Consider the following 15175-nt stretch of genomic DNA (forward strand, 5'->3'; position numbering starts at 1 on the left):
TTTCTTTCCACATGGACCATAGGGTTCAGCTTTAAATGACAACAGGGAGGTAGGAATGGTTAAGAGACAATGACTGGCCCATAGTCACCCAGTAAGCTTCATGGCTGAGTGGGGTTTTCAACCCGGCTCTCCCTGGTCTTATTCCAACATGATATGCAAACTGATTTGGATGAAAGCAGTATATAAACCCTACTAAAATAAATATAAATAAACAAACATTCCTACCCAGCTTTCCCTAAACTCTAGATGTCCTCCAGATGTCTAAAAGTCTGGGACGTTGAGTATTACAGTCCAAAACATCTGGAGAGCACCAGGGCTGCTCTAACCACTGCACCAGGGTTGGCTTTTTCAGTCCCTGGGTCAGATGCCCCTCCAAGAGCTATGGGCCTGCAGGGCATGGAAAGAAATGGTCCTTCTTTTGGCTTTGGAGAGAGCATCTCTGAAGATCACTTCTCAATCAGGCTGGGGCACCACTTTCCATGGCTTGGTGGGCTAGATGAATTTTAAAAAGTGATCTTGGGTTTCAATAACTTTGGTTCTTAAGAGGATGCCTCGTGTTTCTCTTCAGATGGCACCTTCTGTGGATAGATTTGTGAGTACTCAATTGAAATGAAAATTAAAAACTGCTGCCCAGCTGGGGCCACCCTTTTACCACTATAATCAAAATATTTCAGTTTATTAACTAACATTTTGGGTGATAAACCTAAACTAGCTGCATAGTTTATCCCCCATTTAAGAGAATTTTTATTTATTTATTCTTAGGTCTTCGCAGTGAAGTGCGTTCATTGCTTTAATTGAATTTTTTCTTTGTTTGCTTACTGCCACATTGTTGTTGTTGCTGCTCTTTTAGTTAGGACTGATGGTAAAGCTAGTTATGTGCTTATTTCTGGTGCTTCATTCACTGCTGTGGGCTGAACCAACTTGGTGGGTGGGAAAGAGGCATACAGTCAAGTTGAATTTAAAGTCCCAACAGGCTCTGGCAGGTGGGCAGGGGAGAGGCATCTTCCAATACTCCCTTTAGGACATTCTCCTCAAGGGCAAGCAGCTTGATTAGCTGACCCACTGGGCCTGTGCATGGAAGTGGTGGCCATCTCTGATGGTCTTCTCCACCCCACAAGACCCACCAAATCAGACTTCTCAGCTTCATTGCGGAAAGCCAGTGAGAGGGATGGGTGGGGGGGAGCAAGGGAGATTTACAAGTGAAAGGGATTGAGAATGGAGCAGTTTGTGGGATAAAGAGACTGCAGAAGGGGCTTTACAGATGTGCAGGGGAGGGACGGCTCATTGTTTAATTAAGCAGAAAGTGGCTCTTTTGAAAAGCAATTTTGCACAGGAGCCCCCAGCTCAGCAAACAGTCCCTGGGAGGGAGGGCAGGGGAAGGGGGGCGAGGAACAGCTGGCACCACGAACCGTGTGAACTAAACCCGAGCAACTTAAAGGGCTTGTGGACCTCCTACAAACTTGCACACAAATACACAGACACACCACCATCCCCTCCTCCATCCATCCCACTCGCACCACCACCAATTCACCCTCCTACCACCTTTAGGTGTCATACCAGGATGGTGGGGATAGAGAGGTAACCCTGATTGATTACTGTACTGAACTCTAAAGGAGCTCAAGGCAGTGGCTTTTTCTTCCAGGATGCCTTCATTCAACACAGCTCCCTTCCAAGGAATGGCATGGTTGGACCACACCAGCAGGACCAGCTCCTCCTACTTGCTACGGCAACCTGCTTGCCCCCCTTCCCCTTTGCTCTGGTCCAGATGGGGAAAGCTGGCAAACAAGTGCCAGAGGTGAGGAGAAGGAAGAAGAGCTGTCCGCCCACCTGCTTGCTCAGCAGTGGCAGCAACTGTGTGGCAGAGGAGCAGCAGCAGCTGGCAACAGTGACCGCGAGGGAGCAGGCTGGATGAAGGTGGGTGGGCCCACTGAAGGCACCTTGCACAGTAGCCCCCAGAAGAAGCTTAGAGCTGGCCCTGGGTGTCCCCTCCCTGACCCTCTTCTTACCCTTCCCACAGCTTGGCCAAAGCCCTCCTAGGGATTGGCTCCTGAGGGCCTCACCCTTTGCCTCCCGCCCTCTCATCAAGTATGTGGCTGGGAGCAGGGGACAGCCAAGACAATCTGTCTTAGGCCATTTTCTTTCTTGTGCAGAAGAGAGAGAGAAGCTTGATTTGAATAGCTGACACGCCTTGTAAGAGCCCCTGAGTCATAGTTCAACTACTGTTCTCCAAAAGGCCTTACGGGAAAAGGCTGAGAAAGAGTGTCAGTTGATTATTACCAAATAATCGAAGCGTGCATGTGGGGCGGGACACCCTCTGGTAATGGGGAAATTCCTTGTGTGGCCTAGAGAAGGCCATTCCACTTATGGATGTGAGGTTTCTGTAAGATCAACCCTGCAAGGTCATTGGCATAATGTCCCATCTTGGCCACCACCCTCTTTTAGCCTCGCACTCAACAGCTGCTCCTCTCTTGGAGGATGGATCTATACATGCCACACAACCTGCCATGTAGTCCCCTGGTGAAGTGAAGGGCACTATCATTAAGAAGGCCATTAAGACAGCCATTGAGAACCTACGAAAAGCCCTCTCATTCCTTGTCAGGCACGATGGAGGGAGAAGAGGAGGAGAGGGAAAGGTGAGCCTATTCTGGACACCAAGGGCAAAGTTGTCCTACATTTCAAGTTTACGTTTGGAATGATCTCTCTGTCTTCAAACAGTTGCACACTGACAGTTGCAGTTCAGCATTAAAACCTGATTTTTTTACTACAAGAAAATCCGGGGGAATTCTAAGATTCAGAAGGGAACTATGCAGAAGGGGAAATCTTAAAAAACCAACACCACATACTTTCCCCCCATGGCTTTTGAGGCAGCTTGTTAAACAACAGCACAGAAGGCCCACAGTCCAGTGGAAAAGCCTGCACTCCAGTTCCCATTAGCCCCATGAAGTATGGACCAACTGCCCAATGTGGAATAAAAGAGCTTCCTATATGCTCCTATCAAACATACCAGTAACTGAAAGAAAATAATAATTCTAAATAATGAACAGAAGAGCAACAAAGCAATTGAATCAGCCAGCAGTGTAAAACTACACCACCTGCTGTTCTCCAAAGGCATGTGTGAATAAAACAATTTCTATGGAGTACCAAGTCCAGTGCTAGGGAGCTGCTACCAAGAAGGCACAATCAATGGTTATCACCTGCAGGGAAAGCCCAATACATTTTGTTGCCTGAAGCAAATGGCAAGCAGTTGCCTCCTCCCAGTCCCATGCCATGTACGAAAGCTCGGCAGACTGCTGGATCTTATTTCAACATACTTCACTGTACCCTGAGGGCAGTGGCTTATTTAGTGGATGCAGGTAGGTTGCATAGCACACACACACACAGCTCTCTCCACTTGCTGCCCTTCAATATTTGCCACCTGAGGCAGCTTGTCTCATGGTAGGGCCAACTCCGATCACCTGCCTAACATCAGCAGGTGGGCACACCCAAATCTATGTCTCCCTGAATGGGCAAGGAGGCAGCCCGCCCTTGAGACACAAAGGGAGCCCCACACGTGATATGAGCCATATGTTGAAATAGGTGCTTTTGCTTTGAGCCCACAAATGCAAAGGAAGCTTGTGAAATTATTACAATAATAATAATAACAATAATAAATTTTTATTTATACCCCGCCCTCCTTGGCCAGAGCCGGGCTCAGGGTGACTAACACCAATAAAACTATAATAAAACATAATGTGGGGGGAACCAGTTTATTAAAATACGGGTTAAAATACAATTTAAAATGCAGCCTCATTTTAATAGTAGCCCATAAATCAAAACCATAAGGGGTGGGAAACATAAGGGTCAGACTGAATCCAAACCAAAGGCCAGGCGGAACAGCTCTGTCTTGCAGGCCCTGTGGAAAGATGTCAAGTCCCGCAGGGCCCTAGTCTCTTGTGACAGAGCGTTCCACCAAGTCAGGGCCAGTACTGAAAAGACCCTGGCCCTAGTTGAGACCAATCTAACCTCCTTGAGGCTTGGGACCTCCAAAGTGTTGTTATTTGTGGACCTTAAGGTCCTTAAGGCCCTAGTTGAGACCAATCTAACCTCCTTGCGGCTTGGGACCTCCAAAGTGTTGTTATTTGTGGACCTTAAGGTCCTTCGTGGGGCGTACCAGGAGAGGCGGTCCCATAGGTATGAGGGTCCTAGGCCGCATAGGGCTTTAAAGGTCAAAACTAGCACCTTAAACCTGACCCTGTACTCCACTGGGACCCAGTGCAGCTGGTAAAGCACTGGATGAATGTGATCCCATGGCAAGGACCCCATAAGGAGCCTCGCCGTGGCATTCTGCACCTACTGGAGTTTCTGGGTCGGCTTCAAGGGCAGCCCCGCATAGAGCGAGTTACAATAATCAAGCCTGGAGGTGACCGTCATATGGATCACGGTGGCCAGATCGGGGCGAGAAAGGTAAGGGACCAATGGCTTGATACGGCAGAGATGGAAAAATACCACTTTTGCTGTGGCTGCAACCTGCGCCTCCATGGAAAGGGAGGCGTTGAAGGTTACACCCAAGCTCTTGATAGAAGGCGCTGGCACTAATTGAGCCCCTGCAAGAAATGGGAGTTGGCCCCCCAACCCCATGTTGTCCTGACCCAGCCAGAGGACCTCTGTCTTCAAAGGATTTAACTTCAACCGGCTCCCACACAGCCATCCAGCCACAGCTTCCAAGCATCTGGTCAGTGTGTCCGGGGCCGAGTCAGGGCGGCCGTCCATCAACAGATAAAGCTGGGTGTAATCAGCATATTGATGACAACCCAGCCCAAAGCTCCGGACGATCTGGGCAAGGGGGTGCATAAAGATATTGAAAACCATAGCGGAAAGGATTGCGCCCTGCGGGACTCCACACACCAAGGAATGTCGTGGTGACAACTCCCTCCCTAGCACCACCCTCTGTCCCCAACCTGAGATAAAGGAGCACAACCATTGTCGGAGTGCCCTGAATCCCCACGTCAGCAAGGCAGTGGTCCAAAAGTTCATGACTGGCCATATCAAAGGCTGCTGACAAATCTAAAAGAATCAGCAGTCCCGACCCGCCTCGATCCAGCTGTCTACAGAGATCATCTGTCAGGGCGACCAAAGCCGTCTCAGTCCCGTAACCAGGGCGGAAGCCGGACTGAAATGGGTCCAGAGCTGATGTTTCATCCAGAAATCTACCAAGCTGTTCGGCAACCGCTCTCTCAATTACCTTACCCAGGTACGGAAGATTCGAAACCGGGCAGTAATTGGATAGATCTAAAGGATCTAGACATGTTTTCTTTAAGAGCAGACACACCACTGCTTTCTTCAACTCCCCTGGGAAAGTCCCTGTGCCAAGGGACTGATTGATCATCTCACCCAGGGGGGCCTGCACCTTGTCTGGACACGCTCTAATCAGCCAGGATGGGCACGGGTCAAGGGGGCAAGTGGTGGGCCTTCCAGCTCAGAGGAATCTGTCTACATCAGCAGGGAGTATCCAATCAAAGTGGTCCAATACCAGACTTGAGGACAGTTGAGGGGCCTCCAGTTCTGTTACTGTATCCAAACTGGCAGGGAGGTCACAGCAAGACTTTCTCCGCAAAAAAGCTCGCAAATGCCTCACAGCTATGGGTCAAATTCATATTTAAATTTAGCTGTTCCTCTAGGGTTGTTAGAGACCTAATTATTCTAAAAAGTTGCACTGGGCGAGAGCTAGCGGATGCAATGGAAGCTGAGAAGTAAAACTTCTTTGCAGCTTTCACTGCCATCTCATAGGCTTTCATAAGTGTCTTATAAGATGTTCTTGAGGCTCCGTCGCGAGCACGCCGCCATACTCGCTCTAGCCATCTGAGGTCCCGCTTCATTTTCCAGAGCTCCTCGGTAAACCAGGGGGCCCAGTATCAGCGAGGTCGCAGAGGGCGCTTAGGTGTGATCTCATTGATGGCCACCAAGAACCAGCTATTCCAGATCTCAACAAGCTCATCTAGTGAGCCACCAGGGGGAGCAGGGTCCCGCAAGCCCTGACGAAATTCATCAGGATCCATCGCAGGCAAGCCCAAATAGGCTCACCACCCAAGTGGGGTGGAGGCAGGAATCCTGGCTTTCAGAGCGTAGTGATCAAACCATGGCACTTCCACAAGTGAGGACATGATCACATCTATACCCGCACCAAAAATCAAATCCAGCGTGTGGCCTGCTTGGTGTGTGGGACCCAAAACAAACTGGGAGAGCCCAAATGTAGCCATGGAAGACACCACGTCCACAGCCCGTGAGGAGGGGGTGGCATCAGCATGGACGTTGAAATCCCCCAAAACCAGTAGGCTAGGGAACTCCAAGGCCCAGCCTGCCACCACATCCAACAGGCCTGACAGGGTGGCTGCTGGTGCGCTAGGTGGTCGGTACACCAGCCACACAGCCAAGCTCTCCTTGGTGCCCCACACTAGGCCAACACATTCAATGCTGGAGACTGATGGTGGTGGCAGAGCACTGAAAGAGTAATCCTCCCGGATTAACGCTACTGCTCCCCCCCCCCCCGACCCACAGTCTGCGACTGGTGGAGGATGGAGAAACCCGGGAGTGCTATCTCATGCAGGGCGACTACTTCCCCTTCACGCACCCTGGTCTCCGTCACACAAGCCAGGCCAACCCCCAACGAGATAAAAAAGTATCACATGGTGGTGGTTTTATTGCCTATAGACCTGGCATTGCACAACACCAGTGACGGAGGTGGGTAATCCCTGCTCGGGATGGGTTGTAGATTGGAAGGGGTTTGGGCATCACCACATCTCAAAACTCTTCGCCTATAATATCTACCCCCACCGCCAAACCTCCCTCACCCTTCAATGGTGGTGATCCCAAACCCCGTGTTGGCCTCCTCTATAAAGGAGTGATATCCCCTCACTAACAAGTCGTCCCTGGACCAGGTCTCCTGAATCAGAAAGGTATAATGTTGAGATATAAAATCAGCAGGACAAAATCCCCAATAGGTTAGCCCATCCCGCCGCACCCCAGGCAAGGAGGGCGGCCCCACAGTGGCCCGCTAGCTGTCAATCCCTCCCTCCTTCATGGGATGGCCATGGGGCTATTAACTCTTTCTGAGCCTTTGGGAGTATTAAAAAAGGCATGTGCTGTAAAATGGGGATCACTAGCCAGCAAAGAGCCAGCTTCATGCTCAGGAACTCCAACCGTCCGATCTTGCCAGGGATGCAATAGGGAAGAACGGTCGTCCTTGTAGATTTTGGGAATGTTAAGCAAAGGTCCGGATATAACCTGGGTGCTTAGTTTCAAGAGTCTATCATCGCTATCGCTTAGGAAGAGATCCGAGAGTTGCACCAATGTCCTTCTTCGGGATGGAGAGCTGTTGGGCATATTTAAATATTGTGTTCCAGGCTCTAATGTCCTTATATTTTGAATTGATATCTCAGACTTTATACTTAATAACTTCCTCTTCAGTTCTTGCATTTCTTCTTCCTCGTAATGTTTCTATTGTTTAATTTTGTTTCCCTTATCGGCATTTGCTTTGATTCTCTGCCAGGGACCAACTTTCTCACTGTTTCATCTTTGAAAACCCTTATCGGGTGAAGAAAATGAGACCACCATAGGATGTTTTTGATCACCCTAAGTCAAGATGGGAAGGCCGGTTTACTAAAAGTCATAAGTAAACGTTTGGTATTTCTTGTGTTGGGCAAGAAATGGAAATTTTCCAGATCTACTTTTTAATAATGGCAGTTCAAAAGCTGGGATAAGATTCATCCACCTGTGGTGAATCTCAGCATTATCTGGTTCTTTTGAAGAACTTGGCAAGACCTTATTTCGTCCATGACTCATCTTGGCAAATCGCTAAGATAGCTATGCCTTATCATCCTTTTAGCCCTTTGAGAATTTGTCAAGGGAGGGCAAATATCCAAGTTTTCTTCTATGTTAATTATTTTAGCGAGAAAGATTGTGATGGGATCTGGAGTGCCTCTTTCAGGTCCTCCAAACCAGGAATATAGTTGGATAGAATGTCATTTTCCCAAACATATTTACCTGCACTGACATGAGACCTCTTTGCTCTCCCACTGTTTCGACATCTGCTCCTTTTGGGGCCCTATAGCCCCCCTGGGTAGAGGAAAGCTGTTGACATGACATTGAAGTTACCCTGCAGGTATCACCATTTATAAGCTACTTAGATGTTACAGCAGCAGCAGCAGCAGCAGCTAAGCAAGCCCACACATGGGACTAAATAGATGTCACAAGGAGAGCAAAGCCTGACTTAGAAGCTGCCATCTATCAGAGCTCACCATTGAAAGAGTTAAAATTATTCCTGGATTGTTGTTTAGACATACACACAGAGGAGAAAGTGATGCTTCTTTTGACGACAGACAAATGCTGCACTGTATGGCTACAGGAGAAGGAGGCAGTCGCTCCGACATCTCTGGTTGCTGCAGCCATACAATGACCCGCTTCACTACTGAGTGTTGGTGGAGTTCACAGCACTCACATCCAGGAGGACACCAATAAATAGAATTCTTATCTTTCATGATTGAGGGTTTCCAGTTTATTCACCATTGTCTGCAATTGTCTGCATCAGAGGTAGGTGCTGCAGGGTAGCATGACACCCCTGCAAAGGGGGCACTGCTGCCTGCCTCACCCTCTTGAGCCAGGACAATTCACCTGTCCTTCCTGAGCTGGTATGCAGGAGCAAGGAAGAGGAGCTAGGGCAGCAGCATCCCCCTTTAAATACGTTTTTGTTGGGTTTCAAACAAATGGAGAAACCATCAACAATACAATGGCAATAAAACAACCATATGGGACAGGAGGTACAGTAAAATGGGGTTGTCAAGAGAACAAAATAAAAGTCAATAAGTAAGAGTGGAAAGAGCTATCTCAGTTCACAGATTGCCATGATTCATTGCAGGGGCTGGACTATATGATCCTCAAGCTCCCTTCCAACTCTACAATTCTATTATTCTACATTGATTACAAAAATATTACACAGAAGCAGACCAGCATCCTTCACTTGCCTTGTGCTCCCTGTCTCTGGACAGTTGTATGGATTTTGTCCCAATAAAAAAGGGCAGATGGGTGAGTACTGGGAAACATCCTGTGGAAGTTTACTCAGAAGAAAGCCCCACTATGTTTAAACAGAGTTCCCGGGTAAGTGTGTATAGGACTGCAGCCTTAACTAATGAAAACCTCAGTTCAGCCAGGAGCAAGGTAAGGTGAGAAGACACCTCTGGCTCATGGGCCCCAATTCAGGGTCCCAATTTGGCCTGAAAGGCCACCTTTCCAAGCCATGTCCATATGCCCAATATATAGGATGTCAGGTCTGGGGCAGGTAAATATGTGGTTCCCCACGTCTACTTAAGTTGTTCAATCAGATGGCTCCACTAATTAAGAAATCCCACTGTGGAGCAGGACTTGACGAGGCTTCTGTCCAAGAACCGGCAGCAGCGGAAGTCAGCAAGACTGAGCTTGATAGACCAGCGGCCTGACTTGGTGTGAGGCAGCTGAGTATGCCCATAAGATTTATTCTTATTTATTTATTTACAGCAAATAGTTGTGTGCCCCATTCAATTAAAAAAAAAATTTAAAGCAGTTCACAACAAATGAATGTAAAACCATACAATAAAAAATTATATAAAGTTAAAATCAGAGATTGGAGTAACTGTTGCAGAAAGTTGTATTAATTATCCACAAAGGAAAGTTTCAGAAAGGTGTTTAAAAGCTGGAGCAGAAGGAGCCTGTTGAATCTGTCAGAGCCAGCTTTAGGGACTGGGAGTTACTTTGGTCAAAGGCTCGCATCTCCTTAGTTTAGGCTTCAATCAAATTTTGATTAAATTCTAAAACTAAAACAATTTACAGTAATACGAGTTTTAAGTTTGCATTCAGAATGTAAAAAGAGCCCCACTGGATCAGTCCGAAATCATGCCCAGTCCGGTTTTGTTTTCCATTGGCAAAGCAGGACACAAGTGTGACGGCCATTTCCCATCACTGCTCCCCAGGAACTGATATTAAGAAATATACCATTTCTGACCCTGGAGGCAATATGCAGCAACCATAAGGAGTTTGCAGTAATCCAGGCCAGTTCAAGTTGGCAACCCGTACCTGTGGCAGCAATTTCCATAGTTTGACCATGGGATGTGCAAAGCAGTATTTCCCTTGGCCTGTCTTGAAGCTCTCCCCACTCAGCTTCACTGAATGACCCTAGATGTTTGAATCTAATGCTTACTCCCAAGACTGTGGCAGGTGACCAGATATTCTCACACATATTCAAAAGCACATAACTTGGCAAAGACAAAAAACATCCTCAGCTGCAAATGGGAAGCACAGTGGTGGATTGCTTCTGCCATTCACTTGTTCCTTGAGTCAGGAATCCCACTACACAGGAATGAGTAGAAACAGGAGATCCTGGACCAGTCACCACTTCTCTGCCTAACCTACCTTACATGGCCGTTACATGACCCTAGCATACAATGGTTGTGTCAAGTTTCTTCTTGATGCACTATTGTTTACACATTATTGCAAAGGTATAGGGGGCAGCATCAGCATCTCATTTCTCCTTTTCTCCCACGTGCAATGATTTACTGCTGCATTTCTTACATTGTGGAACACAAGGTGGGGATCCCTAAGCCTCCTCCCATCCACGTGCAGATTAGACTCAGATTAGGCTTAGTTGCAGAGAGGTTGTGTACTTCACATGCCTTCAGACTGTTCTCTGGGACCTGAATTTCAGGGTACCACCATCCCCTACAGATGAGCAGCAGAACTAGCTGGGTGAGTCAGAACAAACACTGCCTGTTTCTAAGAGCAGCCAACTAAACATCTCTGAGAGGCTCACAAACAGGGCATGATGTGCCCATGGAACTTCCTGCCTTCGGTCCCCAATAGCTGGTGTTTCAGAGGAATACTGCCTCTGTATTGGGAAGCCCTATTATAATAGGCAATAGTCACTGATAGAGCTAACCTCCAGGAAGCTGTCTAATCCCAGGGGTTGGTGTGAGAAGTCACCCTTTGTTCTTTGCAGTAGCCTTCATTTTGCAGACCAAAAGCACTTCACTATATCCTTGCCCAGAAACATGCATGAATATGGACCAGAAGCCACCTGGATCAATGAAGCAGCAGCTGAGCACCTGATTTCCCTGAAGAAGGTCCTTGGCTCCCCCAGTTAAAGCAGGGGTGTGGAACCTCCAGGCCAAACTTGGCCTGCCAGACCTCCCCATTTGGGCCATGAGGCTGTTTTGGGTAAACGATGCCCACCACCCTACACTTGACATAAAAAATGTCCGATGTGGAGCAAATAATGGCTTAAAGGGAGCTCCCAATTGTCCCTTTACATGCTCCCATCATCCATCATCCCTTCTTGCTCCATGAGGGAAAAGCTGTTTCCAAGGCATGGATACTCCTTTTCCCTCCCAGCACTGCTACTTGAACCTCTGGTTTTTGGAGATTCAAATAACAGAATGGAACTGTTTCAGACAAGCCATGCTGTGCTTCGAAGTTCCAGGGCTTCAGAATGCATCACCCCCTGACATCACAGCAATGTCAAATTTGGCAGTATGGGTAGGTAAGGCTCTGACGCAACAGCCAGCAACTGAGTTGCAGGCAACTGGAGAGGGCTTTCTCTGCCCAAAATCAAGGAGCCATCATGTCTAGGAAGTGGACAAATAGTCTGATCTACCAAAAGGCAGTTTCCCATGTGCCACTGGACCTCGAGTATAAAAGCTTCACAAATAGAACAGGTTTTCATTTTCATCTTGGTCCATCGATAAGAACCAAGTCTGGGCCAGAAGAAGACAGAACAGTCAAAATACTTACAAGGTTTTTTCTGGCTGGGCAGAGTCACCTGATGTTTTCTTATCCCATCAAACAAGAGCTCTGCTCCACCTCTGAAAATTTAAGACAAGAAACACATAATCAGCAACATTCTGAAAGACAAAAATCATAGAGGCACCAGCCTTTTATAGTGCATGCATAATTAAAAACTAAGGTGTTTCCCCTCTACATACCCCTCACTTCATGTGCATTACTTCATGTGCAAATGCAATAAAATAACTCATTGACTTAGCATACAGGGTTGATCCAAGACAATTTGACACCTGAGGAAAAGGACAAGATACAACCTACTCCCTCTCATTTCACAGAGAGAAGCCTACTCAATTGGCAACTGAATCTTATTCCTCAATGGTTGTCCTCCTTCCCTCTTAACAGAGGGGAGAAGGGGCAGCCTAGGGGGCACATAGCAGGGTGTGTGATAAACTGAGCTCTGTCTTCTTAAGGGGGTTCAGAAAGATCAACTGCAGGGGGCTGCCACCACTGTTCCGTAGCAGCGGCCCCATTTGCCATCCAAGCCTCACTTTGCCTACCAGTAGAGTTGGCTCTGCAACTTATCTAATTAGGTGATAGCCCCATTGAAAACCAATCCAATTCAGTTTTAAAAGAAAAATACATATATAAGGAGAAGAGGCTGTATTAGGGAAAGAGGCACAGGAGAGAGAACTACAATGTAAATAAAGCATCTTCTAGCATTTCAGAAGGACGAGAAGAAACATATAGAGAAAGTTTCAGTTGAGGAATCTGTTCAGTACAGGCCTGAACCATCATCAATTCTATATATACCCACTCAAGGAAAAACCTCACTGAGTTCCAGAAAAGCACATACCAACCTGGCACCCTTCAGGTGTTGCTCAACTATAACTTCCATCATACTTGACCTTGGCCATGCTGGCTAGAACTGATGATGAGTCGTAGTCCAACAACAGTTGGAGGACACCAGGTTGGGAAAGGCACGAATACTACCTAAGACACACAGCTGAGATTGATGGGAGAGCAGGCAACATCTAACCATGGAGCCATGAGGAAAAGAGCCATCATCAAAATCTACTCCAGCAATTAATTGGTTCTGGCTTCTTGGCATCCACATGCTTCATGACTGCCATGTTAACCGAGAGATATGGAAAAAGAATTATCAAAATACTTACGGTGAAATATTAGCATTAGACCCAGTCCCTTTAAATCTAGTTACGTGGAGGGAGATTTTTGGCTGTACTATGGAACAGCACAACAGTGCCTTTGTAATGCTCACTGCAATGCTATTACTTATACAAAGCCACACTCCCCAAGGATTGCTCTGTTAGTGCTATCTAGGCTCAACAAAAAAGAAAAACGGTTAACTGAAAACTGAAGTAGCAGTTATTAATGTTAGACAAATCTGGAGATTCATGAGCGAGAACAATCCCTACCAATGATAGGAAAGAGGCATCTTTCTGCTTGCTGTGAAAACAAGCTCACACTTTGTGTTAATTGCAGATACTGGGATGGGAGATAAGGTCCTTCTGTAGCATACTAGCTGGGGGGGAGAACTCAGCTGCAATGTGAACACATAGAGCACTCTTTTAGGCACTTCCAAGAAAAGTGTGGGGGGGACCAAATAAACACTGCTTTTCTGGAAATCAGTTCTACAGTGGCTAGCATGGGCGGAGTAGTTGTCTCAAAACGATGTACTAGATGGTGTGAGCATGGAGGAAGGACATTATTTATTTAAGTCGAAGAAACCCTTCAAGGTTTGGAGAAAGGTAGCTACTAGAACTGAAGGGGAGTTTATTTAGAATGTTTATATACCATATTTCAACTAAATGTTCTCCACACATTTACATAGTAAAATGGGGCACCTCTTAAAATCTCTTCAGAAGTAGCTTCCACCAGCCCAATGTTCTCCAGATGCTCTGGACTGTAAGTGGCTCCAGGCAGCACAATGGAAGTTCTGAACCAGAGCATATGTTGGTGAAGGCTGAATTTAAGTTTAATAGTGTACCCCTCTAGGATGTAAATCAGGGATGTGGACCCTAAGGTCCTCCAGATGCTGCTGGATACATCATCCCCGACCACTGACCTTGCTAGATGTGGCTGATAGGAGCTGGGAGTCCAGCAACAACTGGGAGGGCCACAGGTTTCTCCACTGCAGCCCACAAACATTTATGCCATAATAAATGTGTCAGCCTTCAATGTGCTACAAGCCCTTTTGCTCTTTTTATGAAAAACACGGCAGCCCCTCTGTAAATTAACATATGTAAACAGTATCTAAGGCACTTCATCTACATTATCATAGCAGGTTTGGTTCTGATAAGTGTGAATTCATATCCTAGCTCACTGAGAGTGCAATTTCCCCCGGGTTTTCCCCATCAAGACCCACCATTCTAGTTAATGCACTACCACTAGACAGAGACAGTTATGGCCAGCTGCAGGAGAGAGGGGACATCATCAGATAATGAGGGAAACATTTGCAAAGTCACAGGTGGGCTTGTTTGTTTAAAGAAGGATCATTTGTTTCCTTTCTATACCTATACCTGTGATATTTCAAAAGCTCAACATATTCACTATAGCACAAACTTTTCAGGACTAGAGATACTGGCATTTCTCTTTTTCATAGTTGTGTTGCTTCCCTTTTGATGCCAATGTTGCGTGCTTGATTCCCTTCCTTTCTTGATTACGTATATAGTCAAAAGTTGCAATCCAGTCTATTCCCATTGTGGAAAGAGTCCTGTCCTTCACATGTATGCTTTGCTATTGTTGTTGTTTAGTCGTGTCCGACTCTTCGTGACCCCATGGACCAGAGCACGCCAGGCTAAGTGATGTTCAAACCCCCTCTTTAACAAGAGTGCCTTTTTGTAAACTTTTACAGCAGATGTCCTCAGTCTGGTGATCTCCAAATGCTTTGGACTACAACTCATCAGCCCTGGCCAACATGGCCAATGGTCAGGAACACTGGGAGTTGGATTACAACATTTGTAGCACCAGGGTGAGGAAGACTGCTTGACAGACTCATTCATTACTTTCCTCTGAGACCTATTTTCACAGACCTTATAATAAACACTTAACTACAGAATGACTTCAGACTATTCAATGCAGAAAGCAGCATTTGAAAACTAAACATCAAGCACCTTGATGTCTGATGCCTAGCTGGATTTTTATCTCCCTTTCAACATTACCGAGAAAGGAAATACATTCCAGACAGAGCCACCAACATGGCACTAATGATGCAATATTGTTTCATACCACTTTGTGCATTCATTCATTCATTCATTCATTTTCTTTGCCGCTCTTCGTCTGAGGATCACAGGGTTGTTTACAATGTAATTATTTTGTGGTCCTTAAAATGTCTAGCTCTTTATTCAACAAATAGGATCATAGACATAGAATTGTA

At 46.6% G+C, this 15175-nt stretch overlaps 1 protein-coding gene across 1 annotated transcript in view; it reads right to left on the reverse strand.

The window, feature by feature from the left end:
• Positions 1-15175, reverse strand: part of URM1 (ubiquitin related modifier 1) — a 37499-nt gene that overhangs the window by 20374 nt on the left and 1950 nt on the right. The window contains exon 2 of the mRNA XM_083597471.1: positions 11791-11861. Within this exon, the coding sequence (XP_083453597.1) occupies positions 11791-11861 (71 nt within the window). The remainder of the gene's footprint in view (positions 1-11790; positions 11862-15175) is intronic.

Source organism: Podarcis filfolensis, assembly GCF_964270895.1.
Source record: "Podarcis filfolensis genome assembly, chromosome: Z".
Lineage (NCBI taxonomy): Eukaryota > Metazoa > Chordata > Lepidosauria > Squamata > Lacertidae > Podarcis > Podarcis filfolensis.